The sequence below is a fragment of the Myotis daubentonii genome, chromosome 5 (genome assembly GCF_963259705.1).
Source record: "Myotis daubentonii chromosome 5, mMyoDau2.1, whole genome shotgun sequence".
NCBI lineage: Eukaryota > Metazoa > Chordata > Mammalia > Chiroptera > Vespertilionidae > Myotis > Myotis daubentonii.
The window spans coordinates 73107160-73134860 of record NC_081844.1 but is presented as its reverse complement, the minus strand read 5'-3'; the positions used below and the strand labels follow the sequence as shown (position 1 = coordinate 73134860).

General features: G+C 49.8%; 3 protein-coding genes across 11 annotated transcripts in view; 1 reads left to right on the top strand and 2 right to left on the bottom strand.

Moving 5' to 3' along the window:
* Window positions 1-338: 338 nt before the first annotated feature.
* On the bottom strand, window positions 339-5088 carry NHP2 (NHP2 ribonucleoprotein). Its single transcript, XM_059698149.1, has 4 exons — window positions 4840-5088; window positions 4679-4748; window positions 1352-1457; window positions 339-698 (listed from the first exon to the last, which is right to left on the bottom strand). The coding sequence occupies exons 1-4, from the start codon at window positions 4997-4999 to the stop codon at window positions 573-575; spliced, it is 462 nt and encodes a 153-aa protein (XP_059554132.1). The 5' UTR covers window positions 5000-5088; the 3' UTR covers window positions 339-572.
* A 15933-nt stretch (window positions 5089-21021) lies between these two features.
* The window catches only part of HNRNPAB (heterogeneous nuclear ribonucleoprotein A/B), a 10378-nt gene continuing 3698 nt past the window's right edge, over window positions 21022-27701 (top strand). For 2 of the 5 annotated variants that reach the window (XR_009453052.1, XM_059698139.1), the window contains exons 1-7: window positions 21063-21295; window positions 21376-21605; window positions 22351-22519; window positions 23150-23308; window positions 23488-23622; window positions 25896-26016; window positions 26694-26834. Coding sequence is in view for 4 of the 5 variants with exons in the window: in XM_059698139.1 (XP_059554122.1) it covers window positions 21397-21605; window positions 22351-22519; window positions 23150-23308; window positions 23488-23622; window positions 25896-26016; window positions 26694-26834 (934 nt within the window). In the remaining variant the exon portion in view is untranslated. Of the gene's footprint in view, window positions 21296-21375; window positions 21606-22350; window positions 22520-23149; window positions 23309-23487; window positions 23623-25895; window positions 26017-26693; window positions 26835-27052; window positions 27661-27701 lie in introns of those variants that run through there. The other 3 variants (XM_059698138.1, XM_059698137.1, XM_059698140.1) reach the window with 3 other exon arrangements.
* Window positions 25136-27701, bottom strand: part of PHYKPL (5-phosphohydroxy-L-lysine phospho-lyase) — a 27734-nt gene continuing 25168 nt past the window's right edge. For 3 of the 5 annotated variants that reach the window (XM_059698136.1, XM_059698132.1, XM_059698134.1), the window contains one exon: window positions 25136-25460. In XM_059698136.1, the coding sequence (XP_059554119.1) occupies window positions 25447-25460 (14 nt within the window). In that variant the 3' untranslated portion in view covers window positions 25136-25446. Of the gene's footprint in view, window positions 25461-26872; window positions 26993-27701 lie in introns of those variants that run through there. The other 2 variants (XM_059698133.1, XM_059698130.1) reach the window with 2 other exon arrangements.

Here is a 27701-nt window from a genome sequence, read left to right as displayed (position 1 = left end):
CACTGACCACTCTTAAAGTCCTTGGGGTCCTCTGGCAAGAAAGTCTGCTTCACTCTTTCCTGCCCACCAACTCTTTGGCTCCACTAGCAGCTGCTGCTTTAAAAAACACCCACAGAGCCCTGGCTGGTGTGGCTCAGTTGATTGAGCTTCGTCCCACGCACCAAAAGGTCCCTGGTTCAAGTTCCGGTCAGGGCACGTACCCAGGTTGTGGATTTGATCCCCAGTTGGGGTGTGTATATGAAGCAACTGATCAGTGTTTCTCTTTCTCTCCCCCCTTCCTCTCTCTAAATCAATAAAAACATATTTAAAGAGAAGAAGAAAAACCAGCCACAGACTCATCACATTTTAGTCTTAGCATTTACTTCCTTCACACCTCATTCTTGAAACTGACTGCCAGGAAACTCAACAGGAAATAACACTGATGGAGAAGATGCTGCTGGAGCTGCCTGGGAAAAACACGTGCCTCAGAAGACTAGGAGATGCTGTGAGTGTGAGCAGCAGAGGGCAGCCAGCTGGCTCCCTGCCAGCCCAACAGCTTCTGGAGCAGGGGCCCAGGTTGCTGCCCAAGTCCTTCACACGGGCGGGGGCAGGGCCTGCACCTCCTCCAGGCACTCGTCATAGGTCTCCTGGTACTCCTCGTGGGGCTTGACCATTATCACGCAGGTGGGGCGCTTGGAGCCTGCGGCTGCACCCAGGTCCTGCAGAAGAAAAAGGGCTGTTTGGAAAAAAGGCCGCACGACCTGTATGCCAAGGAGTCACAAACGTATGACCCACCGGCCTCAACTGGTAGACAGACATGTGCTATTCAGTCAGCAATATCTTTTAAAACAGTTAAAATTGGTTGCCATCATTTATACTCAGCAAACTTTCAAGTAGTCCAGCAACACTGGGCCCACATTCCCACATGGCAACCGTGAAAGGGCTCCAGCCCAGCCGGGGCTGTCCCCTTAGGCAGTTTCCTGCCATCCCCCACTCCCTGTGCCCCAGACCTGGCTCCTGCTATGTGAGGATAAGGAGCCAGATCCCTGAAACACCCCCCCTAAAGCACTGCACCCACCTAACAGGACTAACACAGGTGCAGCATGTTAGTTGACAGAGCATGTCCACATATATATGTTCTGTTTCATTCTTACAGGCCACAGAGGAGGGGATTCCCATTTTACAAGGAAATGCAAGTGCTGAGAGAGAACTTACCAGTAGTCACCTGCTTAGGAAGCAGCTGAACCAAGGATCTACCCAGGCCCACCTTAACTCCAAGGTTCACTCTTTCCACTATGGCCTGCGGCCGAGACTCCATCCCAGACCCTCTCCTCTAGTGCTGACCAAGATCAGAGCTGAGGGTGCTCCTTACCGTCTTAGAAGGGATATAGACATAGGGCAAATTCCGGTCCTCACACATAACTGGGAGATGGCAGTATACTTCAATGGGCAACGTGTCTCCTGCCAAAATCATGATCCTGAAATGACAGAAATAGTCATTTCTAACTTGTTCATTCCCTCTTTTAATTGAAAGTCCACCTCTGGACTGGGTCAGAGATAGGATGGCTCCGGCCCTCAAGGAGTTATTAATGTGGGTCGTCCAACCTCTGAAAGGGTGCAAATCTGTGTTTGGTGACTGTGTTCCTCTGGGGAGGCGATCTTTATTTCTTGGCAACAAATGCCACCAAGTGTGGCAAGTGGTATCATACTGGGACAGATGAAGGACGGGAGGGACCCCAAGGAGTAAGAGCTCAGCTCTCTTTGGAGTACAGAAAGGAGCCAGGAAGCCACACTGGAACAAAAAGCTGAATGATGACTATCAGGAAGCCCATGGAGGAGCAGGGGGCAGAAAAAAACATTTAAGGAGGAGAATTAAAATGGCACTAGATATACAGAGGCAGGCCGATGGCAGCCTGGGATGGCTTTGGAATCCAGAATGGGGACAGGGGCAGACAAGAAGGCTAGAAAGATTGGCAAGGGCCCCACCCAAGGACCTTGAGTGCCAGACTAAGCATGGGCCTTGAATGACAGAACCAATGAAGGCTTGCCAGAGAATCCTCAGCTGGGGCTCCTAGCTGGCAAAGTGCCAGGCTCTGGTAAGGCCCTCAGGAGCCCTGGAAACAGGAGGAAGAGTCTGTGAGATGCAAACAGCTGGAAGAACTCTTGGTTTAAAGCACTGGGTCCACATTCCTAGTTTTCCTTTTGCCTCTTGGACTCTCCTCCTCTGCAGGCTCCTTTTCTTTGAATAGCTTTTATTTATTTACTAGAGGCCCAGTGTAGGAAATTTGTGCATGGGGGCGGAGGGTCCCTCAGCCCAGCCTTCGGCCTGCACCCTCTCTAATCCGGGACCCCTCGGGGGATCTCTCGCAATCTGGGTCCGCTGGCTCCTAACCACTTGCCTGCCTGCCTGATCTCCCCTAATTGCTCCCCTGCTGGCCTGATCGCCCCTAACCGCCTCTGCTTCACCCCACACCCAGGACCCAGGATTCCCTCCTCCTTCAGGTCACAGGGACCTGGGCTTCCCTCCCTCTGGCTGGCCGAAGGCACCCAGGACCCGGGCTGGCTTTGCCCTGGCCGGCTGCAGTCACAGGGGACTGTGGGTGGGTGGCTTTGCCTGGGCTGCAGCCGCAGGCACAGCCATTGGCCCCTGGGACCACAGCTTGTCCCTCTCCAGGGCCACAGCCTGGCTGGTCCCCATTCCTCTCTTTCGAGCTCATATGTGCTTGGCTGGTCCCCATTCCTCTCCCCAGTGTTGAGTTTCTGAGCCATTAAGGCATGACAGAGTGAGGGTGTGACGATCATTTGCATATTAGCTCTTTATTATATAGGATTTTTATTGATTTCCGAGAGCAAGGGAGAGGGAGAGAGAGAAACATCAATGATGAGAATCATTGATCAGCTGCCTCCTGCATGTCCCCTACTGGGGATCAAGCCTGCAACCCAGACATGTAACCCAACCTGATTGAACCATGACCTCCTGGTTCATAGGTCAACACTCAACCACTAAGCCACACCAGCCAGGCTGAACAGCTTTTAAATGCTAGTGCTCCACCCTAGCTGGTTTGGCTCAGTGGGTGGACCGTCAGCCTGTGGACTGAAGGGACCCAGGTTCGATTTTGGTCAAGGGCACAAGCTGAGGTTGTGGGCTTGATCCCTAGTAGGGGGCAGCCAATCAATGATTCTCCCTCATCATTGATGTTTCTCTCCCTCCCTCTCCCTTCTTTTCTGAAATCAATACAAATATACTAAAAAAAATAAAATAAATGCTGGTGCTCCTCACAGCCTGGTCCTTGGCTGCCCACTCAGTACCTTCTTGCTGACCCCATCCATGGTCATGGCATCAAGTTCCATCTAGTATGTCCTGACAACTCCCAAATTTATTCTCTCCAGCCTGGCCCTCTCTCTTTCAAGCTTGTAGCCCATCTGGCCATGTCTCTATTTGACAGTCATGCTGGGGAGAGGGGTCACGAGTCTAAAAGATACCTCAAAAACTTGTCTAAAATCAAACTCATGATCTTCCCACACAAACCCAGCCCCTCCCCCATAGTTCACTATCTCAGTGTGGGCCCTTTGTCCGTTCAAATGGAACCCACACCCCCTCACTCCATGTCCAAAAGTCCTCTCAGATATAAGCACTTTAATTCTCTCCATCTCCAACCTAATCAGAATCACCTTCACCTCTTCTAGATTACAGTAGTCTATTTCAGTGTCCCCATCTACTCTTTGAGCCTGATCCTCACCAAAGTTGATGCTCCCTGGCTTTAATCCTTAATGCCCTTCCAAAGCTCTGAGTACAAAAACTAAACTTACCATGGTTTACAAAGCTCCGCGAGAAGGGAGCACTTCTGCCCACCACTACCCTCTCCTGCCCTGGGGACTACTTTCTTCCGGCAAAGCCCCTCCCCTCCAAACCAATTCCTGGGGAAGGTGTTTTTACATACATACAATCTCATTACCTCCAGGTTAGAAATCAGGGCAGGGGGATTTGGGGAGATTAAATGACTTGTACAACAGGGCTCACAGCTTGTCAAGGAGAGCTTGGAGTTTAAACCAGATGAAGCTCAAGCTCAATTCCTGTATCTTCAGATCTCAGCGGCCCCCACCGAGGTCAAACTCCCCACTGAGCATCAAATCTCCCCAGCAATTCATCTCTTGAGAACCTACAAGGTACATGACACTTCTGGGGATAAAGTGGGGTATCGCTTTATCCTATTCTCATAGAGCTGACTGTCGGCCTAAGTGGGAGATACAAGGAATACAAATGCGAATGAGTTTCAGATTCTGATAAATGCCAGGAAAGAAGATGGAGGGCAATGAAGTCTCACACTGCATCCGATACTTTTCCTTCATAGATAGCCATCACAACTTTTAGTTTTGGATGTGACCATCTGATTAAAGGAATCGTCTCCCCATAGTACAGTGCCTAAAAGGAGTAGACAGTGAAACAGTCGCTGAACGAATGAAGGTGGGGTCTACCCTAACTCATTTAGCTTATTCGATTTGCTTCCCCTGGAATTCATTTTCCCCGCGGTGTCCCTTAGCGCTAGGGTAAGTGAAGTGAGGGATTGTTGCAGGGTATTTACTGACTGCTTGATTATCTCCTAATAGAGTCAGAGTACTTTTACCGAACCCCTACTAAATAGTAAGGATACCTTCATTACCGCTTAAAATGCAAAATCCAGCAGGAGGGGGTTCTTACCCTTTCTCGCCTTTGTTGACAAACTTCTGAACCTCCTTCACTCCGCGCCAAATCTGCTTCTGTTTCACGGCTGCAATGACATAAGTCAGTCACGGGGAGGGGAGGGGAGCGGGCCTCGTCCAGCAACCCGCACCCTCACCGGCCACCGCGGCCCACCGCACCTTTCTTGATGCATTTGTACAGTTTCCGAGTGAGGCGGCGAGAAGCCAGGGGCTGTGCGATGGGGTTCAGATTCACCAGCAGCTCCTGGTAAGTGCGCTCCCCGGAGCACGCCTCCGCCTGAGCCTCCCGCCCCTCGGGGTCTCCCTTTATTTTGGTCATCGCAGCGCCAGTGGTAAGGAGTCCCCAGTAGAAGATCCACGCGGCCCCCGCTGCAGGAATCACTTCCGGATCACAGCACCGGGGAAACCCACGGAACACCACAGCCAATTAGGAAACGAGGTCTCGGACTCAGACCAATCGTTGACGCTCAACCCCCTTATATACAAAGCTTGGGGGCGGAGTCTAGGCCGCAGGGGCGGGGCCATCCCCCTAGAGACCACGCGGAGCGGATGAGGGGCGAGGTTCGGGCCAAGGACCGAGGGCCCTGAGGAAACCTGAGGCTCGGGGCGGAGCCCGGAGGGAGGCGGGGACGCTGGGGCTGGTGGGAGTTCGGCATCACCAGGACTCCCTTGGAGCTCGAGCACGTCTGAGGGGACTTGATCGTTGCAAAAACCTCCGAGTCTGCGACTCGGAAGCTAGAACGCGAAGTCAGCCCATTGCGGTTCCAAATCGCCTCAGAAGCTGCCCCCTCCGGTGGACAGTGCGCAGCCGGGCAGGTCCCCGTCCTGAGCTGGTCCTGGGTGTTGTGTCCCCGGTGCCCAGGTGCAGGTAAAGCCTGACGCCGCTAACGGTTTTCTTCGTTCTCGCACCAGGTCTAACACGCTCTTTCCTGGCAAGCGATGGGTGCCCCACTCGCTGAAGCGCCGCGGTCTGGACGCCGTTCCCCAGGGAGCCCGTGGCCCGCTCCTTCTTCCCGCGGGGATCTGCTCACATGTTACCCACGGGAGGGGGTCCCCCATGACCGCCTCATCTACAGTTACAGACCCGCCTCTCCCTCACCCTCATTCCCTCTAGTTCCCACTACGGCCCGGCATCACGCACAGAGGACACCACGGAGACGGCAGAGCGAGGAGGAAACCTGCGCGGCCACTGTGGGCGCCGCACTCCGGGGTGTGGTGGGGCAGCTCCGAGTCGGCCTCCCGTTTGCAGTTATCATAGAGGATTAGTGGACAGGGACACAGGGAGGCCAGCAGGCCTAGGCTGGGGTGGATCTTAATATCTCCGACTTATTTCTCTCACTGTGTCTTAGAAAACACTGCATGGAACTTAGTTAGATAATTGCTACACATTAATTGCCTTTGGTTACGGGAGGGAAGGCCTGCCTTTTTTGTGGTGGCAGAACAGGCCTGTATGTGGGACTTCAGAAGTCTGCAGGTGGCCATGGGACACAGTTAAGCCAACTTAAAAATTGATCTTTTGAAATCTGACTTTTTGCAACAGCATTGATGGACCTGGAGATGATTATGCTAAGTAAAATAAGCCAGTCAGAGAAAGACAAATGCCATGTGATCTCACTTATATATGGAATCTAATGAACAAAATAAACTGAAGAACAAAATAGAAACAGAGGCATGGATACATGGAACAGATTGACAGCTGTCAGAGGGGAAGGGATTGGGGGACTGGATGAAAGAAGGTGAATGGATTAGCCAAAGAACATAGCCCGTGAACACAGACAACAGTGTGATGATAGCCAAAGGGAGGCGGGGAGGGATAGGTGGAGGTGGGTAAGTGGGGAGAAATGGGGGTGGGAAGAGGCTTTGCATGGGTGACGAACACATGATGCAGTGTGCAGATGAGGGGTATTGTACACTTGAAACCTGTATGGTTTTGCAAACCAATGTAATTCCAATAAATTCAATAAAAAGACAAAAACAAAAAAAATGACACTTTAACTCTGTAACCAGTCATTAAATTGAAAAATAGATTTTTTAAATTTAGTATTTTAATAAGTAGGTTGTAATTCATCCTAACCTTTGACCCCAACTAATTTTATAAATAGGAAAATATATCAATTGAACAATGAAAATATGTTACATAAGCAATAAAAAATAATTTAAGCCCTAGTTGGTTTGGCTCAGTGGATAGGAAGGATCCCAGGTTCGATTCAGGTCAAGGGCACACGCCCAGGTTGCAGGCTCGATCCCCAGTAGGGGGCGTGCAGGAGGCAGTAGATCAATGATTCTCATCATTGATGTTTCTATCTCTCCTTCCTTCCTCTCTGAAATCAATAAAAATATATTTAAAAATAATTTAAAAAAATAATTTGAAAATGAACACACTTTATATGTACCATGTAACCAAAAATTGACTTTTTAAATGTTTTTCCTTTGGAATTCTTGAGAAAACGCAGCCCTTCCTGCCATTTAGGACCAGCTTTAGGACTGGTGGTTACTGTCAGTTTTGCCTGACTGCTCACTCCACGCCCTCTCTCCCTCCTCCCCCAGGTCCTGTGGTGGCAGTTCTGGCGCTCCCTGGGAAGCCAAATGCCTCTGAGCACACAGCTGGCAGGGCTCTGCTGCAGGGTGCTTTTCTGCTCCTCTTTCTGAGTGGTGTTCTTGTGAACATTTCAGTATTATAGGACAGATGACAACGCGCCAGGGTCACAAAAGGGAGAGGTGCTGCCAGATGTGTGCATATCACAGGAGGAAATCTGTACAGTAGAGAATTTCTTCTCAGGGAAACTCTACTCAAGCAAATGTATGACTGACCTCATCCCTCAGTTTTGAGGAAGGAATAATGTTTATGTGCCAAGCACATTACATGTGATATCTCATCCATTGCTCTCAAAGAATACCCTCATTATTTCCCGAGGCTTATACAGGTGAATAGCTCCATCCATCTCACACAAAGCTGGATTTGAACCCAGGTCTGCTAATCTCCAAGCATGTGCTCTGTTCATAACCTGTGACTTGGCGTTAGACCTCAGCTCAAAGGTCAAGAAACATGGCTGGATAGTGACAGTGTAGGAACCTTGGCCTGGCCAGGTCACAAGTGTCAGTGTTTTTAGATAATGCAGTACCAAGAGCAAATATGTCCATAGTGAACCACATTATGTATTTCTAACACCAGTCTTACAGATCTGTGCCAGATCCAACGTGGTTTATGTGGTGTAGGTATAATATTTTCACTTGGCATAATATTTTTAAGGTTCATCCACACTCAGTACTCATTATTACATGGCATCCCATTGTATAACATACCACATTTTATCTATTCATTTGTTGATGGACACTTGGGTTTGTCCCCAGCTTTTGACTCTTATGAATAGTGCTGCTATGAACAAGTTTTCATGTGGACATACACTTTCAAGCATGTCAAACTCACAGCTGGTGGGCTGCATGCCCGCTGGCTGCGAGTTTGACATGCTTAGATTCTCTTGAGTATGCACCTTGACATAGATTTGCTATGTAAAATGGTAACACTATGTTTCCCTTTAGGGGGAACTGCCTGGCTGTTTTTCCCAAGTGGTTGTACCATTTTATATTTCTACCAGCAGTGTCTAATTTTTCTACATTCTCACCAACATTTGCTGTTACCCGACTTTTTCATTAGTGTACAGTAATCCTAATAGGTGTAAAGTAGTATTTCATTGTGGTTTTGATTTGGATTTTTCTAATAGCTAATGATGCTGTGCAACTTTTCATGTATTTATTGGCTATTTGCATATCTTTAGAGAAATGTCTGTTCAGATCCTTTGTCCATTTTTATTTTTATTTTTTTAAAATATATTTTATTGATTTCTTACAGAGAGGAAGGGAGAGAGATAGAGAGTTAGAAACATCGATGAGAGAGAAACATCGATCAGCTGCTTCCTGCACACCCCCTACTGGGGATGCGCCCGCAACCTAGGTACATGCCCTTGACCGGAATCGAACCTGGGACCTTTCAGTCCGCAAGCCGACGCTCTATCCACTGAGCCAAACCGGTTTCGGCCCTTTGTCCATTTTTAAATTGAGGGTGAGCTTTTTAATTGAATTTTATCAAGCTAGATGTGTACTCTAGGAGCTGATTTTAAGTAGAAGAGAAAAATAAAATTATATATAGTTTGTGCAATTTGTTGGAAATCTGTTTTAATTCATTCCTAGGCCAGTTATGTCAGAATTGTATGGCCAGTATTAGTTAAGTTGTTCTTCCCTATATGTCTGCTTAGTTTTATTAGCAGCAATTGGTGTCTCCCCAAAACTGAATTCTGACGTTCGGGCCAGATTCTAAGGAGAGGGACCATCAAGTGGTGGATGGAACTTTCCTCGAGCACAACTGCTTGGAACATATCTTGCTGTGTAAAACTGAGAGCTTAGAAAAGTCAGCGTGGCACTTCAGAAAAATGTGGTGCTTTTTTTTTTTTTTTAGTGTATTTATTTGATAGAGAGGAAGGGGATGAGAGTAAGACAGAGAAACGTTGATTTGTTGTTCCACTTACTTATGCGTTCATTGTTTGATTCTTTTTTTCTTTCTTTCTTTTTTTATTTTTATATTGATTTTTTACAGAGAGGAAGGGAGAGAGATAGAGAGCTAGAAACATCGATGAGAGAGAAACATCGATCAGCTGCCTCCTGCACATCTCCCACTGGGGATATGCCCGCAACCCAGGCTCATGCCCTTGACCGGAATCGAACCCGGCACCCCTCAGTCCGCAGGCCGACGCTCTATCCACTGAGCCAAACCAGTCTCGGCCTTTTTTTCTTTCTTTTAAATTGATTTCAGAGATGAAGGGAGAAGGTGAGAGAGAGAGATAGAAACACCAGTGATGAGAGAGAATTATTGAATGGCTGCCTCTTGCATGCTCTGGGAATCAAGCCCACAACCCAGTATATGCCCTGACAGGGACTGGAACCGTGACCTCCTGGTTCATAGATCGACATTCAACCGCTGAGCTACGCTGGCCGGGCCAGAAGGTCAATTTTAAAAGGAACATTTCCCCAGGAGGTGTGCCACGACAGCACGGCCAAGGGTGATCCCGAGTGGGGGGGTTGAAAGGATTGAGAAAAGACAGACAAGAGAATGAAAGCTGGGTCTCGGTGGGACACTGCCTCCCTGATGAGGAGACAGCGCCAGCGCCCACAAGCCGTGTCTTTATATTATAGCAGATGCTATGAGGCAAAGTAGGGGTGTGATCACGTTGTTTACAGCGTTCTCGTGAGTTTCAACCTCACTCAACTACATGCACCTGAACTCTAGCACAAGGCATATGGGGCTACGTGTTTGGACCATAGGTTCAAGCTTACAACCACAGCCGTTGGCTATAATTGTGCTGGGAGGGCCCTGCCCTTCCAGCGGGGACTTGCACTGGCAATGAGAGGACCCTGTCCTTTCATTAGTCCGAGGCTTGAACCTGGCCAAAACACTGTAGCTGCGCCTCACAAGGAGGAAAAGATAGGCAGGAGGTGACAAAGGAAAATGGTGGGCCAGGAGCTAAGACTAACATAAATCAGCAGGTGATCCAGCTGACCTGGGCGGCGAGAGGATGACTGGAGCTCGTTCTGGAAAGGCAGAAGCCGGCAGAGGGACTAGGCGAGGTGGGCCGGGTTGTGCCTGGGAGGAAGCCCTGCTGAGTCAGGGAGCAGGCAGGATTAAGGTGTGGGGTGTCGGAATTGAGGAGGCTTTTCATCATGGGGGTCGAGGGAAAGAAAGGACTGGATCTGAACATCTGGCCCACGCCTCACTAGGCCAGACACAGTATTTGTTGGGACCTCCATGCAGGTCCAGCAGGGAACTGATCCTCACGTGGAGGGAGTCGAACCCTGCGCGTGCGCAGATCGCCCCGAGGGCGTGCGGGAAGCACTACGGTCGGATCTGGAGACGGAGCCGCGGGGCTGAGAGCCTCGTGGCCCTGCCCGCGGGGCGTGGGTATCAACTTGCAGGAAACAGGATTTGGCGAGGCGGGGAGGGAGGAAGTTATTCCAGGCAGATGGAGGTTTGCGCTGCCAAGGTGATCCCGCAGCCGCGGATGTGGGGCTCCGGCCAGAGGAGGCGGAGATGGCTCAGGACGCTGGGAGAAGGCGACGGGCGGGGCGGCCACCGGAGGAGACACTGGGTCAGATGAGGGGCCTCGGTGGGCAGGTGCTGCAGCCAGAGGGGCAGAGCAAGGGACAGTGGCAATCAGTGGATGAGTGACCGGCTCGTGGCCTGTGCTGGGTTTTCACCCTCTTTCCACCCATTTGAGTGCTGTCCCGATTTTCAGTGAAGAAAATTGAGGCTCAAAAAGGGGAAATGGCTGGTTCTAAATCTCAGAGTTGGGACGCCTGGCAGCTGGGATTTGGGTTGGGCCTCTTGATTCCCAAGCCACATCTGGAGCTCCTGTATTGGAGTTTAGGGGGAGCTGATGGCCCAGAACAGGGCAGGGCAACTTTTCCTACACAGGATCCGATGGTATTGTCTGCTGTGTGAACCAAGAGGCAAAATCGAGGGTATTATGGAGGTAAGTACGTAATATAAGAGGAGATAAAACATTGCTATACACTTTTATTGACAGAATTAAAAACTTTATTTTTACAGACACTAAATTTAAATTTCCTAGAATTTATAAGTCATGAAATACTATTCTTTAAAAACCAGTCTTTGTTTGAGGGTCATACAAAACTAGACAACTGGCCAGATTTGGGCCATGGGCCATAGTTTGCCAATCCCTGGATTAGGTCTGTGCTGTTCAATCTAGTGGCCACTGGCCACATGTGGCTACCAAGCCATTGAAAATTATCTGGCCGTAACCGGTTTGGCTCAGTGGATAGAGCGTCGGCCTGTGGACTGAAGGATCCCGGGTTCGATTCCGGTCAAGGGCATGTACCTTGGTTGTGGGCACATCCCCAGTGGGGGGTGCGCAGGAGGCGGCTGATTGATGTTTCTCTCTCATCGATGTTTCTAACTCTCTATCCTTCTCCCTTCCTCTCTGTGGGAAATCAATAAAATATATTTTAAAAAAATTATCTGGTCCGGAGAGCATTTGAGATCTTGCTTCCTGGCATGTCATCAGTTTAGCTCAAATAAACCCATAAAAAAATAAAGCATCTGGTCCGAATTGAGATGTGCTGTAAGTGTAAAATCCATGCTGGGTTTCAAAGGTAGTCCAGAAAAACAAGTAATACAATTTTCTGTGTTGATTACATTTGAGATTATAATATTTTGGATAGATTGGACTAAGTAAAATGTTTCATTAAAGTTAATTTCACCTGTTTCTTTTTACCTTTTTACTAATTGTCTAATACTCTTTTTTCCCCCCCTAATTCTCTTTTAATGTGGCTATTAGGAGATGTTATACACGTGTTTGCATTTGTGGCTTGCATTGTATCATATTTCTGTTGTGTAGCCCTGCTCGGGACTGAAGCTTGGGGGTGCCGATATTAGAAGGTAGGGCCTCTGGGAGACGATTAGGTCATGAGGATGGAACCCTCATGAATGAGATTAGTGCTCTCATAAAAGGGACCCCAGAGAGCTCCCTCACTCCTTCTACCATGTGAGGACACAGCAAGAAGACAGCTTCTGTGAACCAGGAAGCAGGCTCTTATTAGACACTAAGCCTGCCAATGCCTTGGTTTTGGACTTTTCAGGCTCCAGAACAGTGAGAAATAAATGTTTGTTTATAAGCCACTCAGTCTTTAAGTATTTTTTAAAAATATATTTTATTGATTTCTCACAGAGAGGAAGGGAGAGGGATAGAGAGTTAGAAACATCGATGAGAGAGAAACATCAATCAGCCGCCTCCTGCACACTCCCCACTGGGTATGTGCCTGCAACCAAGGTACATGCCCTTGACTGGAATCGAACCCGGGACCCTTGAGTCCACAGGCTGATGCTCTATCCATTGAGCCAAACCGGTCAGGGCAAGTATTTTTGTTATAGCAGCTTGAATAGAACTCTCCCTTCCTGTGCCCTTTGGTTTCCTTCTCTGTTAATGAGGGGTTTGAGCTTGATCTTTGAAAGCGATCATCTCTTGTATTAGAAGAAATGGACAAAAGAGGCCATGCCTCTGGAGGCAGGTTAACCGGGAAATGCGAGACTGTCACCTGTGGTGGGATGGTTTTCTCCTTGCGAGAGGCAGACAGTATCTGCCTACCAGTTTTCTTGCCCGGACTAGCATTCAAGGCCATCCACTGGGTGGTTATGGTCCAACTTTCCAGCCTTACCGCCCATCTTGCCCTATGCACGGAGTTGGGATTGTAGCCACACATGGAGGCAGTTCTGCCTTCTCCTCCTTAATCTCCTTAATGTCTCATACTGACCCTCTTTTCCATCCCTATCCTTGGACTATTGCTGTCCCAGTGCTCACTGACTCCTGTTTCCGGTGGATAAAGGGAATCCTGTGTTGTTGGCGTGTAAAGCCCCTGCCCAGTGGCACAGTCTCAGCTCCTGTGTATCCCGTGGGGCTACTTACAGTTTCCCAAACAGTCTGCCTTCCCTGCCCAAACCCCCTTTTCCCTCCCCCCACCCCCCTGCCATTTAGTCTTCATGGTGCAGCCTGGGTGCCTGTCTCTTCTAGGGAAGTCTTATCCTTCCTACCCCCTCCTGAGCTTGGTTCAGTGCCTCCCACGTGTGCCTGTCCTCCTGCGCTTCCCTGATACAGCATCCATCTCACCCTTTGGAGAGAATGTTCAGCTCCCAGGGCAGAGTGGCCTCTGATGGTGGAGGCCAGCATCTTACCCAGCACAAGTGCTTGGTGACTTCCCTGAAGGGATGACTGACGGAAGGAAAGCTTTCCTCTAGTGAAGTGGTTCTCAGCCTCGGCTGCACATTAGAATCACCTGGGAATCTTTTTAAAATCCTGATTTCTGGGCCTCATCCTCCAGAAATTCTGTTTCTTTGTTACTAATGTTGTGGCCCCACCCCATCACAAAGAAACAGAATTTCCGGAGGATGAGGCCCAGAAATCAGGATTTTAAAAAGATTCCCAGGTGATTCTAATGTGCAGCCAAGGTTGAGAACCACTGCTCTAGTGGGTCCCTTCATTGTCATTAACATGCAGCCTATTGTGGTGAGGACTGGGCACCTAATCTGTTTTTGCCTTCCTTATGGAAGCAGCTAAGCTTATTTCTTAGAGTCCCTTGTAGGTGAGGCTACATGACAGAGTTCTCGCCGGTGGAATGTGAGTGGAAGTTGAGTGTGCCCCTTCCAGGCCTGGACCATGAAGACTCCCACACTAGTTCCTCCCCAAGTTTCCTCTGCCAGCTGCAGATGACAAGGCCCAAGGGGATGGTAGGGCCACAAAATGGAAGGGCCTGGGTCCTTAAGTAATCATGTGGAAGGGAGTCGCTTCTCGCCTGAATACCTACCCTGGACTGTTAATCTGTAAGAAACATCTTCTGCAGTGTTTACCTCTGCTTGTTACCACAGTGTAGTCACCCTGACTGATATTCCTGTCATGCAAACCTGAGTGCAGGTGACAGAATAATGAAGGCACATTCTGGACTAGATGGCAGACCCAGTGGGGAGGTGAGGGAGAAAGGCTGACACAGCTATGTTCCTGGCCTGCACAGGTGGGTAGATGTAGAGGCATTCTCTGTGGCCAAAAACACCAGCAGAGGGTCAGGGCTTTGCGGAATGTCACGTGTTCCATTTGGAACGTGCTGAGGTTGAGGTGCCTTGGTGATAGTTCAGTAGAGATATTTATGCCTGAGGGCTTCGGGTTCAGAAAATAGTCTTTCCAAAGGGGTGTGGACATGTCAATAGCAGCTGAAGACAAGGTGTGAATAAATGAGTGAATAGATGAATTGTTACATAACCAGAAACTGAGGCCCTACAGCATAAACTAAAGAGCCTCCAGGGCTGATATTTTGAGAAGGCATTGCTGCCTCGCAGGGGAACCGGGCATTTCTGTTTTATAGGCTTTTCCGCTACTGGTCTGCAGCAGTGGGTCCTAAATCTGATCCTACCCCAATGCCCAGTGCCAGAGTGCTATATATATACAAGTGAGAATCCAATCCCAGGGGCCTGGGAATGTGCAGTTTTAAAAGCTATGAAGTGGATTGTGACAGGAAACTGCTGGTCCAACCAACCCCAGCAGGTCCAGGGGTCCCCAAAGGCGTGGACGGAGTCGGCGAAGAAGGAATGACACGGAGACAGCGTTCAGTTGATCAGCAGCCTAGCCAGGATCTCCAGCCAAGTTCTGGTCTCGATCTCCAGAGAGGTTCTGCTTAGGATCTCCAGCCAGGTTCTGTCCAGGTTCTCCAGGCAGGTCCAGTCACCAGGTTCTAGTCAGGCTCTCCTGCCAATCTCCGCAGTCAGGTTCAGTCCAGGATCCCCTGCCATGCTCTCTCGCCAGGCTCCGCCTCCAGGCTCCGAGGCCAGTCCCTGTCCAGGATCCTCTGGCATGCTCTCGCCAGTGAAGTTCTTCTGTCCCTAGAGAACGTTCTGTGTAGGTTCTGTGCCTAGGCTCTGTCTCTCTTGGTCCTGTCTTCCAAGCCCTGTCTCCTAAGTTCTGTCTTATAAGTTCTGTGTCTTGCTGTCTTGTTACATCTGTATTTATACCAGTTGATTTTAATCCTGTCAATTTCTATTCCAAAGGTTAGGGCGTTTCTTATCTCCATTCCAGGGAGTAAAGATTATGTAGCTTAAGCATGATTGTTCATAGTTAAAGTGATTAGTTACCCGCCTGGCACTTAGTTGAGGAGTTTCATCCCCTCCCTGACTTCAGGGAAAAATTCCTACCTGGGGAAACAACCTTTCTAGGAGAGGCATCCCCTCCCTGACTTCAGGGAAAAATTCCTACGTGGCGAAACAACCTTTCTCGGAGAGGTGACCTTGGTTAAAACACAGCGCCAAGAAGGTGAGCAAACATATTAAGAACCGTATGCCATATATGCCAGGTCCCTTGAAACAGCAAGGATGGACCGGCTCCCGGCAGCCAGGTTCTTCAGCCAGGTGCTGTCTAGTTTCTCCAGCCAGGTTCTGTGGCCAGGTTCTGTCCAGGATCTTTTGCCATGTTCTGTCTCTAGCGAAGTTCTTCTGTCTCTAGGTTCTGTGTAGGTTCTGTGTCTAGGTTCTGTGTCTCTTGGTTCTGTCTTCTAAGTTCTGTCTCCTGTTGTCTTGTTACATTTGTATTTATACCAGTTGATTCAGTCCTATCAATCTCTATTCCAAAGGTTAGGGTGTTTCTTATCTCCATTCCAGGGAGTAAAGATTATGTAGCTTAAGCATGATTGTTCGTAGTTAAAGTGATTAAGTACCCGCCTGGCACTTAGTTAAGGGGTTTTATTCCCTCCCTAACTTCAGGGGAAAATCCCTACCTGGGGAAACAACCTTTCTCAGAGAGGTGACCTTGGTTAAAACACATAGTGCCAAGAAGGTGAGCAAACATATTAAGAACAGTATGCCATATATGCCAGGTCCCTTGAAACAGCAAGGATGGACCGGCTCCCGGCAGGAAACCAGACTGAGCCCCTCTTTGTGCCTTGTCCACTGTATGAAACCTTGCGGGCTGGGCTCCTGAGGAGACTGGGAGGATTAGGTCTGTACGTGAAGCACGTATTCCATTGAGGTCTGATTCCAGAAGGGTGTCCTGGGCATCTCTGATTTGCCTTTGTTGGGCAGAGGCTGCCTCTGAGACTCAAGCTGGGCACAGGTGGCTGTCATAAGAATGTGACCTTGGGGGCTGGGGGATGGGGCTTCTTCAAAACTTCCACGTCTGTTTTGAGAATTGATTTGAGACATAGTAGGGGGGAGCTCAGCAGTCTTCCTGTGGATGCTTCTATTTGTTAGTGTTGGTACTAGCCTTAGCACCTCTCATTTCTACCTGCTACCTGCCAGGCACTTGCCACACATTCTCTGATCCCTGCAGCAGTGCTGAGAGGCAGGTGTTGTCATCCCTGTTTGAAAGATGGAGAAGCTGAGCTTCATGGGGACTAGTTAGGGACTGACACCTCATCTGCTTTCCACCAATGAAAATTAATTTAGGAGCCCAAGAGTAAGATGACAGGACCTGGTGGGGGCTGGGTGAACTGGATGGCACCTGTCCCATCCAGCTTCTGTGGCTATGTGGGACTGTCAGCTAACAATTTTCCAAAAGTAAGTGGAAATAGAACATTTTTTAGAAATATTATACTGCATAAATGTTGGTAATTTCTTAAGATGTTGAAAATGCTGTGCAGGGCAAGCAAGCACATCTGAGCCAGATTTGGCCCATAAGGAACCAGTTAGTAACCGTAGGTCAAGAGATCTTTTATTCATTCTGCAGGTATGGAGGTGCCTTGGAGGTGTCAGGGTCAAGGGGACAGACCTAATGCAGGAACTCATTGAGCTCATGGTTGGTATCAATATTGTGTGGTCCCTACACTGAGAGGGACACTTCCTTGGGGCCTCACAGACCACTTCCTGGAGGAAGCAGAAGTCTGATGGATGTTGTATTAGTCAGCTAGGGCTGCTGTAACAAAGCACCACCGGCTGGGTGGCGTACAACAACAGAAATTTAGTCTGGAGGCCAAAAGTCCAAAATCAAGGTGTTGGCAGGGCCGCATGCCCTCTGCAGGCTCTGCTGGGGAGCCTCTATCCTAGCCTCTGGTGTCGCTGGCAATCCTTGGTGTTTGTTGGTGCTACAGACTCAAAAATCATTTATTGAACCCTAGCTGGTTTTGCTCAGTGGATAGAGTGTCGGCCTGGGGATTGAAGATTCCAGGTTCGATTTTGGTCAAGGGCACATGCCTGGGTTATGGGCTCGATTCCCTGTAGGGGGCGTGCAGGAGGCAGCCAATCAATGATTCTCTCTCATCATTGATGTTTCAACTCTCTCTCCCTTTCCCTTTCCCTTTCTGAAAAAGAATCAGTAAAAATATATTTAAAAAAAATCATATGTTGAAACCCAATCTCCAAGGTAATGGTGTTTGGAAGTCAGGCCTTTGGGAGGCAATTAAGTTTAGATGAGGTCATGGGGGTAGGGCCTCATGATGGGATTAGTGAGTTTATAAGAAGAGACCAGAGAGAGCGCCCTTCTCTTTCCTCTCTGTCAGGTGAGGACACGGTGAAAAGATGGCCATATGCAAACTAGGAAACAGGCTCTCACCAGACACCTGATCTGCCAGTGCCTTGATCTTGCACTTCCCAGCCTCTAGAACTTTGAGAAAAAAAAGAAATGTTTGTTGTTTAAGTTAACCGGTCTATGGTAATCTGTATTAGCAGCCCGAATTGACCAAGACATGTGGACGCATCACTCCAACCTCTGCCTCTGTCATCACATGCCATTTTCCTTGTGTATGGCTATGGGTATCTTTTTTTCTTATAAGGCACCAGTCTAAGGGCCCACCAACTCCCGTTTGACCTCATTTTAACTTGATTACATCTGCAAAGATCTTATTTTCAGGTAAGGTCATATGCATAGGTACCAGGGGTTAGGACTTGAACATATTTTTAGAAGGGACACAGTTCAACCCACACATATATGTAGAGTAGGAGGAAGAGTATTCCAGGTAGAGGGAACAGCAGGTGCAAAGGTACCTCCAGAAGGGTGCAGGTGAGTTCTGGGAAATAAATCAGCACAGCCAGAGTGAAGAGTGGGCATAAGGTGTGGCTGGGGTGGCTCATAAGTCCAGTGGAGTGGTTAGGCTTGGCTAGGCTACAACTAGAGATATACCCCCAGGCTTAGTAGCTTGACAGTACAGATTCCTTTCTTGCTCATGGCAAGTGTGACATGGGTTGAACAGCTCTCCATAATGTAGCTCTACCATCAGGACATGTGGTCTCCAGGGGGAGGGAGGTCTGGGGGAGGCCCTGGCCTCTATGCCCAGGCGCAGAAGTGACCCTTCTACTCACAGACCACACAGCAAGGAGGTCTGTTTGGGTGGGGCATGGATTTCTGTGACCCCTAACTGGCTCTCTCACCCCACCCGTATTCAGGGTTAGGATTTCATTCTCAGAGTGGTGGGAAGCCAGCCAGGGTTTTCACACAGTGTGACAAGATCTGACTTGCGTTGTAAAAAGTTTCCTCCGGCTGGAGTCAGAGTTAGCCCTGAAGTGGAGGAGCTGGAGCTCAGGGAGCTGAGTGGGCAGTGGCTTGCGTGGGAGTTGGCTACTGCAGTCACCTCATATTTGTAGTTAGCTCCTGCAATTTCCACTTTGCAGGCTCAGCCAAAAAATAAATAAATAAAAATAAAAAGTGAGAAAAATGAATTCATGTAATTTTAAAAACTTTGAAAATGCACTTTGTGCCTGTCCTCTTTATTCTAGACTGATGATTGTACACATTTTTATACATATATTGCCTGACAGCCTGGACTCCTTGTTGATTTGAGAACCTCACTGTCATGGAAGAAATCCTCTACTCTTGTTCTATAGCTGGGACCCAATAATAAGAGTGAAGATCCTTGTGTCAAAGGGACTTTCTGCTGCTTCCAACATCCCAGTTCTCTGCCTCTGTCAGAAATACCCTCAGATGCAATATAAAGGCATTCTGGGCGAAGACTGATCCCCACTGGTCTGCAGTTCTTTATAGTTTGTAAAGTATTTTCTAAGCATTGCTTCATTTGAGCAGCAGAATTAAATCTGACACAAGATCTAAGTCAGACCAAGGAACTCAGGAGCTCAGAGACTCCTTGGCCTACAGTATCCCGGAGCCCTGGAACAGTACGGAGTTGGAAATGCTGGCTTTGTGGCCACAGTTTTAGATGTGTGATTTCAGCATTTTCCTCTATAAATTATGAATAAGTACCCACAAAATTATTTTGAATCTCCAATAAAGCCATGTTGGTGAAAACATTTTGCAAACTTTGAAGCATGGTCTGAATGTTGTTATCCTTAGACTTGACATGTTGTTGAGAGTGTTTCCCAGGTGGTGCTAAGAGAATCCAGGTGGACAAGGGCAGATTAAGTGAATTTGTGTCCCCAATAGTTATACCCTGTGGCTGCATTTAGACTATTTGAACTTAATCACCTGAATTATCTTCGTTGCTTGGGTAGCTGCACCCATCATCTCCTGTGAGTCACGTCCCTGGCCCTTAGGTCTGTGGGTGGGTGAGGGCTTAGGTGGAGATGGCGTGGTGAGTCTGGTCTGGATTTCACTGCAAGCCAGAGCAGTAGATGACCAAGGTTTTATGGAGATATGTGAGTTCCAGTTATGGAACCAAGTCTGAAGTGGTCAGGTGGGCCTTGGGGTGAACCAGAGGGCCTTTGCTCATCTGGGGTTGGGTGCCCAGCTCTAGTTGATTGATACCTTGGGAGGAATGTAGTGTATTTTTTCCAAATGTAAGATTGTCACATTTTTCATTCTCCTGGCAGCTCATTGGCTGGCTGGACTGGGGCGTAAACGTGGCCCAAGGCTTTGGGCGTCAGTGTTCCCATTTATAAGTTGAGGATGGTACCACCTTTCACAGGGCTGTTAGGAGATCAGAAAACAGCAGCCCTAGCCCGCCACACCGGATCTGGCCGCAGGAATCCGGCGGGCGGATGTCAGCTACCTGTGTTCTGTTGCTCCTGATAATTCCCGGGCTTCAGGGGTTGTGATCTTGGTCCATTTGGGACCCTTCACCCATATGATTAAAAGGAATCACGGGGTTATGCAGGCCTTTTAAATTTGGTTGTCAAGGAGTTATTAAGGTTTTTTGTATATTAGAAAAAGAGAACTAACTACCCCACCCCCCAACATCATGACTGAAAATGTTAGTGGAAAATTAAATTTCAGCAAAAATGAGTGAACTAGTGTAAATGAAAAATTTTAAGTAATCCAAAGTATAAACACGATGCTAATCGTCAAGGTGGTGATTGGGCAACACGATGGTTCTACCGTTTCTCTCGCCACATCCTCGTCAGCATGGTAGGCGCCAGATCTCTGCAGGACTCGTCTCCAGCCCGCGGCTCCCCGCTGCGGGGGGCGGCAGGAAGGGCGGGAGCGCGGGGCTCCCAGGGCACCAAGGTCAAGGGGAGGGCGAGCTGCGTCGCCATCCCTCCGAGCCGAGGTCCGTGGGGGACCGTACGCGCCCCAGCTCGGCAGCCCGGGTTCTGCCGCTTCCAGCCGGGCGATCTTGGTTTGCGAGACTTGTTCGAACCTACTTCCCTCTTAGGGGAAATGGAGCGGCCGAGACTGTCAATGCTGGGATTGGGGGCGCCGGAAGGAGAGAGACTGCGGCCTAACAGGGCGGAAGGTATGCCTGGGGCCTCTCAGCCCAGGGCAGGCACGTCGTTCAGTCCGGCAACGCTCCGCAGGGCCCAGGCTCGCGCGGGTTCTAAAATGAGGACAAAGCCCGCCCGATCTAGCGTGCGCGCGCCGACGTGGCCAATAGGACGCCGGCGCAGGGTTGAGTGACGGACGGGCACAGCCAGTGAGCATGCCTCTTGTTGCGAAGTGGGCGCCCCGGCTCCGGCATTATAAAGAGCGCCACGAGTCGGCATTGTCAGGCGGCGGTACCGTGCGGGCCTAAGCAAGTCTTTTGGGCGGTGGGTTCCGTGCAGCGGTGGTCGAGGAGGAGCGCGCGAAGTTGCGGCAGCTCCGTTGGCGGAGGGAGGGGAGACCGGGCAGCGCGAGCTTGAGCGCGGCGGAGCCTCGTGGCACCTTCCCGGCGGGTGGGGACAAGCGGGCCTCGCGGCGTCACCGGCGGCGAGGTGAGCGGCCGGGCCGCGGGCTGCGGGGGGCAGGCGGCGGGAGCCGCGCGGGTCTGACGTTCTGTGGCCGCTCGTTGCAGGGGCCGCCGCGCTCCGGTCTAATGTCGGAAACCGGTGAGGAGCAGCTCATGGAGACGACGGGCGCCACCGAGAACGGGCACGAGGCCGCCCCCGAAGGCGAGTCGCCGGCCGGGCCGGGCAGCGGGGCCGCGGCGAGCGCTGGAGGCGGGAGCGCGGCACCTCCGGCGGGCAACCAGAACGGCGCCGAGGGCGACAAGATCAACGCCAGCAAGGAAGAGGAGGACGCGGGGTAGGTGCGGCCGAGGGCCGACCGGACGCCGCCTTTGTTCCGGGGCCGCCTTTTGTTGGCGCCACGCGGCAGGGGGAGGGGCAGGCGGCCGGGGCGGCTCGGGCAGCGGACTTGTTCTCCGCGCCTACCCGCTCTGCCGCCGCTCGCGCTCGAGTTTGTAGGAGTTTGTTGGGTCGATTTTGGCGCCGCCCCGGGGCCTCTCGCGCGGCGCCAGGGACGGGCCGGGCGCCCGGAAGGGGAGTGCACTGGGGCCTCGGGCCCAGCAGGTCCGGGCCGCGGGGGCGGAGTTGGCGCGTGCCCGGGCCGCGGACTCCTTCCTCCGCCGCCGACCGAGGGCGGAGTTACGGTCTGGGCACCCGGAAGCTGCTGGTTCCTTGAGAGCGAATTTTCGGAAGTGGCGGGGAATGGCGGAGACGGTAGCCTTTTGATACGTGGTTGTTACACAAATTGCTTTCCGTTGTGAGCGCTCAGAGCCTGTACCCCGGCCAGGCTGTCCTTCCTTTCCCTCGCCCGGTCGGGGTTTGCTGTCTCCTGAAACTTGGTTAGCGTCAAAGTTGAGTTTGGGAGAGTAGTAGAGATTTAACATCTTCCAAAGATAGAGCCCTTAGGGGCTCAAGGGAGAGTCTTGTTCCAGGTTGTGGCTTTATTTCTGATCTTCTCAGTGAAAGCTTTGCTAGGGCCAGTCCTCATAAAATCAGTTTTCTTATTAAGACTTGTGGCTATGTGTCTCACCCTACCATTTCAGAAAAATGTTTGTTGGTCACCTGAGCTGGGATACCAGCAAAAAGGACCTAAAGGATTATTTTACCAAGTTTGGAGAGGTCGTTGACTGTACAATAAAAATGGATCCCAACACTGGCCGGTCAAGAGGATTTGGGTTTATTCTCTTCAAAGATGCAGCTAGTGTGGAGAAGGTAAGCTGGGTACTTTATATAAGGAGTAAATTCTAAGGACGCTACTCTTGGAGAGTGTAGCTTGGGTGTTCTGCGCATGGTTGAGTGCTTGAGAAAAGCAGCTCCTTGTAGTAGGGTAGTGAGTGGGCTGGAGTGGTACAGGAAGATGAGAGTGGACATGTATTGCCTTCCTCTGCCTATTCTGGACACTGCAAACACTATTGTGAGGACTGGAGGAGAGTCCAAGGTTGTTATGAGATAGGCATTTTAGCTTCATTTTACAGAAAACAAGCTAAGGTTCAGAAGCTGAAGTAGAAAAGCTCACACAGGTGGCTAAGTGTGGTGGAGTAAGGATTCTGAGCCCAAGCAGCCCAGTTTCCTTCAGTCACTGCGGCTTTACTTCTGGAGATAGGCCTTAAACTGGAACTGCCGAGGCAGGAGGAGGGTGTACAGGATAACATGGGAAAAGTCGGGGTGGTGAGGACTGATTTACACGTAAACCAGCTGTGCTTGACATTTGATGGTTGGGTTGGAGTTTGGAGGGGGTGAAACATTTTGTGTACCTGTGTTGGGGTTCCATGGCTCAAAGAGAAGAGCCTTGTATAGAGTCATGCCGCTGAGTTAGAACCTAACTTCCTTCTGTCGGAACAGGTCCTCGACCAGAAGGAGCACAAGCTGGATGGCCGTGTCATTGACCCCAAGAAGGCTATGGCCATGAAGAAGGAGCCTGTAAAGAAAATTTTTGTGGGGGGTCTGAATCCTGAAGCCACTGAGGAGAAAATCAGAGAGTACTTTGGCGAGTTTGGGGAGGTGAGTGGCCTGCCCTCTGCCCTGAGGTGGCCTTCCTGGTCCGGGACAGCCTTGGCTGACTCCAGGAGCCCTCAGCCAGGCTGCTTTATCGTTCTCTGGCCTTCATGGACCTTTTCTCCATCCAGTTCCCTGTGAGCCCTGGGGAGGTACTGGTCCTGAGCTTTTGCCTGTGTTTACAGATCGAGGCCATTGATCTTCCAATGGATCCAAAGTCAAACAAACGACGAGGTTTTGTTTTCATCACCTTTAAAGAAGAGGAAGAACCTGTGAAGAAGGTTCTAGAGAAAAAGTTCCACACCATTAGTGGAAGTAAGGTAAAGTGTCTGCAGTTAATGTGTGTCTGGCCTCTTGCTGAGAGAGGTCTGCCCCTTGCAGGTGTGGCTTAGGGGTTGGGCTGCCTCCAAGGGCTCTCCAGGGTAGTGAGACCCCATTGTTTCTCTGAAGGTCTGCTGCCCTGATTGGGGGCAGATGGTTCTGGCCTCCAAGGAGCTCTTAGCCTGGCAGTAAAAACAGAGTAGTATGCTGAGTAGTCTCTTTAAAGCTAGAGCTTAAGATGGTCTGAATCTAGAGTCTGAGATTTGCAGTTCTCAGAAGATTTTGGAACTTATGCCGTTCACTGATTTCTTTCCCTGGCAGTGAAGTCCTGCTTACTATAGAAACCGCTGCAGAGCTTTTCTATCTTATTGCTTCCAAAACCAAATCTTTATTCTTCTCCATCCCCTTTGGATACTGGCTTAGTCAGATCCATCCTAGAAAGATCCTTCCCAAAGCGCCCCCAGGGTCCTGGCTCATTTATACCCAGGGCCAGTTTGCCTTCAAATGAATAGAACGAGAAATACAGCTGTTACCACCCCTGAACTCTGGTCTAGAGAGGGGGGAGTATGGCTTTTTAAAGTATTTTTCAGGTGGCAGTTGCGTGTTGAGGGTGTGGCAGGGTGTGACAGGCCCTGTCTGTGCTGGAGTGGCAGCCAGATAAAGTTGGACAGGTAGGGTGGGGCTCTTGAAAACTTCAGTACCCTGGCTGGGAATTTAGAAAGATTGGATTGGACTCTTAAATTTCATGTAAAATGAGATTGGATCCTAGGGGACATTTGGAAAAGACACCATCCATTAGCTAGCCCAGTGGATAGGGATATCGCCAGGCCTTTTTTTCTGCCATAATGAAAAAATGGGCAGGAAGAACCTATAGGGCAGTACTCGTCACTGCTGGCAGTGGGTCTTGAAATACTGTATTTAGTTGTGTTTCAGTAGGGTAGAAAACATCAGATTGCATCACTGGTGGGGGTAATTTGCCAGTTGTACAGGAGTATGCTTATATGGGGACAGCTTATGTGGGATGTTTTTTCACTGGTCTTAGTTGGGGGCAAAGTATGTGTCAGGGTACTTTATTTTTTAGTTTATTTCTTCGAATTATAAGAGAAAGTTCATTTAGAAAGTTAGAGGTAGTAGAAGTGAGCTAGTTGGGCTGTGTAGGCTCAGAAAACAAGTTAAAAAAGCAAAAGAAGGGCCCTTGGAACTTAGGAGAGGGAAAGGAAAAGGCATAGGGGTGGTGGTGTAGGTGTAGAGGGGGACATGAAAGCTAGGGAGGGAGAGCGTTCGTGTTTTTTTAATTTTATTTTTATTGTTGAAAGTATTACAGATGTGTTCCCCCTTTTAAAAATTTTTATTTTTAAAATTGATTTTCAGAGAGGGGGAGGGAGAGAAACATTGATGTGAGCGCAGAACATCAATTGGCTGCCTCCTCCATACCCCCACCAGGGATTCAGCCAGCAACTCAGCAACCCTTCCGTGGACAGGACAATATCCTACCAACTGAGCCACACCAGCCAGGGTTTTATTTTTATTTTGTTCTTTTTTCAGTGTACTTCTAAAAATACACTTCTAATTTATTTAAACAGGAGCACTGGACGGTTCCTGACCCTACCTCCACCCACAGTGGGCAGGTTTTTGAGCTAAGCAGACACAGACTCTGGGGGACATACATAGGGCTTTTGGCCCATCCCAAATACAGACCAGTGGTTGGGGGAGGGATAGCGATAGCAGTTTGGCTTCAGGCAAGCTCTGCCCTGAGCCTCAGTGGCTTTCTTCCTCTGTAAGTTGGAAGTCAGGGTCACCACTATACATTTGAGTAGGATGCTTCATTTTTTTTCTTCTGTAAAGTAAAATCAGAAAGTGTACTTATTCTCTGGCTCTCATCAGGGTAGCCTCTGACCTCCCTGCCTAGTAGGACTAAGGTGGTAGTAGACCTGACAGTTGGTGTGTTTTGCTATACTGAGCTGGCATTGGCCCTGCTGTCCCTCTCCCAATTGTTAAACATGGAGCTGGCCTAACCCTGGGTTTGTATCCATCATTCCCAGTACATTCTCTGGGGGAAGGTTTGAGCCAAAAAGGCTCTAATGTGAATCTTGGTTTGTTGAGGTTTTAGTTATGGTTCTCAGAACTTATAGCCCAAATGTGGTTTCACACCCTACCATATTTTATTATTAAGACGGACCAGGTCTGAATGTTTGTAAATGAAGGTCGTTGTGCACAGTCTCTCCCCAGAACTTGTCCCAGTGGCCTGACTTCCTGTCCTCTTGGCTTGTAGTGTGAAATCAAGGTGGCTCTGCCCAGAAAAGTCTATCAACAGCAGCAGTATGGCTCTGGGGGCCGTGGAAACCGCAACAGAGGGAACCGAGGCAGCGGTGGTGGCGGTGGAAGTGGAGGAGGTGAGTGGAACACGGATGAATATGGGCCTGGTTTCCCTGCCTGCATGGAGCTTCCATGCCTGTCTTGGGGGCTTACTCTGGTCTCTGGTGTGGCAGGGTGGGCAGGGACAGGAATGGCTCTCCTGGGTCCGGGCTGTGCTGCTGCTGGTTGGAGTGGAAGAGCCCATATTTCCCATGTGGTCCGGGGCCCCAGGGCAGCGGAAGATTTATATTGTACTTTTGAGAGGGGAGGGGTGAGGAGCCTGATGGGCTCTCTGGCTGTCCTGAGTCTTGGTCCACCCATGGGTGGGTGGGCGGGCAGAAGGTAGGGCAGGGCTGTGCCAGGCGCTTTATCTCCTTCTGCCCTAGGCCCTCTGACTCCAAAGCCTGAACTCTATCTTTTTTAAGGCCAAGCTGCCAGAGAGGATTTGGGTAATCAGAGGGTGATTTGAGTGAGAATGAGTTCCTGCCTCTTTGGCCCTGAGAGAAGTTAGGTTCCGTTCTGTCTTCCTCTGCAGCTTGGGTCTAAGTGCAGAGTCAGGTTAGGGCTCTGTTATATCAGGACAGCAGCCCCTTCCTTGGCTTCTACTTCTGAGTTGCCATAGTAACCCCGCCACCCAAAGGGCAGGATTTCCTCCATCCTAGCTCCTACGTGTGCTAAATGGTCCACGGGCCCCTGTGCCCTGCTCCCCCCACAGGTCAGAGTCAGAGTTGGAATCAGGGCTACGGCAACTACTGGAACCAGGGCTACGGCTACCAGCAGGGCTACGGGCCCGGCTATGGCGGCTACGACTACTCGCCCTATGGCTATTACGGCTACGGCCCCGGATACGACTACAGTAAGTAGGAGAGAGGGAGGCCCCATCCAGTCACCCACCTGGGAGGCAGGACAGAAAGTGCAGGGGTCACTGGCAGCAGGGGCTTTTGGAGTCAGACAGGCTGGGCTTTGTAGCCTGCCCCAGGGGTGTTGGCTCTGGTGAGGATTTGAGCCAAGCGCCTGGCACAGGAATAAATGTTCAATAAATCTAGCTGCTATCATTGTTGTTCTTGTCCCTAGGTCAGGGTAGTACGAATTACGGGAAGAGCCAGCGACGTGGTGGCCATCAGAATAACTACAAGCCATACTGAGGCTTCGGCAAGAGTGCCCGTCTGACCGCACACGCTTTGTTTGGATATTGAGTGAACACAAACAATTATGTACCAAATTTAACTTGGCATACTTTCTATGGCCTGTCCCATGTGCATCTTATTTAAAATTTCCCCCCTGGAAATCACTCTCTTGTTTACTATTTCCAGAGCTCTAGTTGTTTTAGGCAGCGTGTGGTGTCTCAGAGGCCAGAGCGGCTTTGTGGGCTGATTTTATTACCGGGTTACCCAGAACCAGGTGGGAGGGTCAGTTTCCTGCTGCCGCTCTGCATCCTGGACCTGTGGACCCTGGTTGTAAAAAAGTCTATCTTAGGAAACCAGTGTCACCTTTTTCACCTTTTAATTTTATATTATTTGTGTCATACATTTCCTGTAATGGAAGTGTTAATTTTACTGTACTTTTTGGTACCTTTTGGGAATCTAATGTATTGTAAGGTATTTTACACGTGTCCTGATTTTGCCACGACCTGGATATTGAAGCTATCCAAGCTTTTGAAATAAAAATGTAAAAACCCCTAAGCCTGGGTGAGTGTGGGATATGCGGTGCATAGGACTTGGGC

Bases quoted from the DNA above. Each gene is read 5' to 3' on its own strand.
- NHP2 (XM_059698149.1), bottom strand. From the start codon at position 4,999: ATGACCAAAATAAAGGGAGACCCCGAGGGGCGGGAGGCTCAGGCGGAG. The intron at 4,749-4,839 runs GTGCGGTGGGCC...ATGTCATTGCAG, and splicing joins GTACAAATGCATCAAGAAAG to CCGTGAAACAGAAGCAGATT. The intron at 699-1,351 runs GTAAGGAGCACC...TTTCTTCTGCAG, and splicing joins TCTATATCCCTTCTAAGACG to GACCTGGGTGCAGCCGCAGG.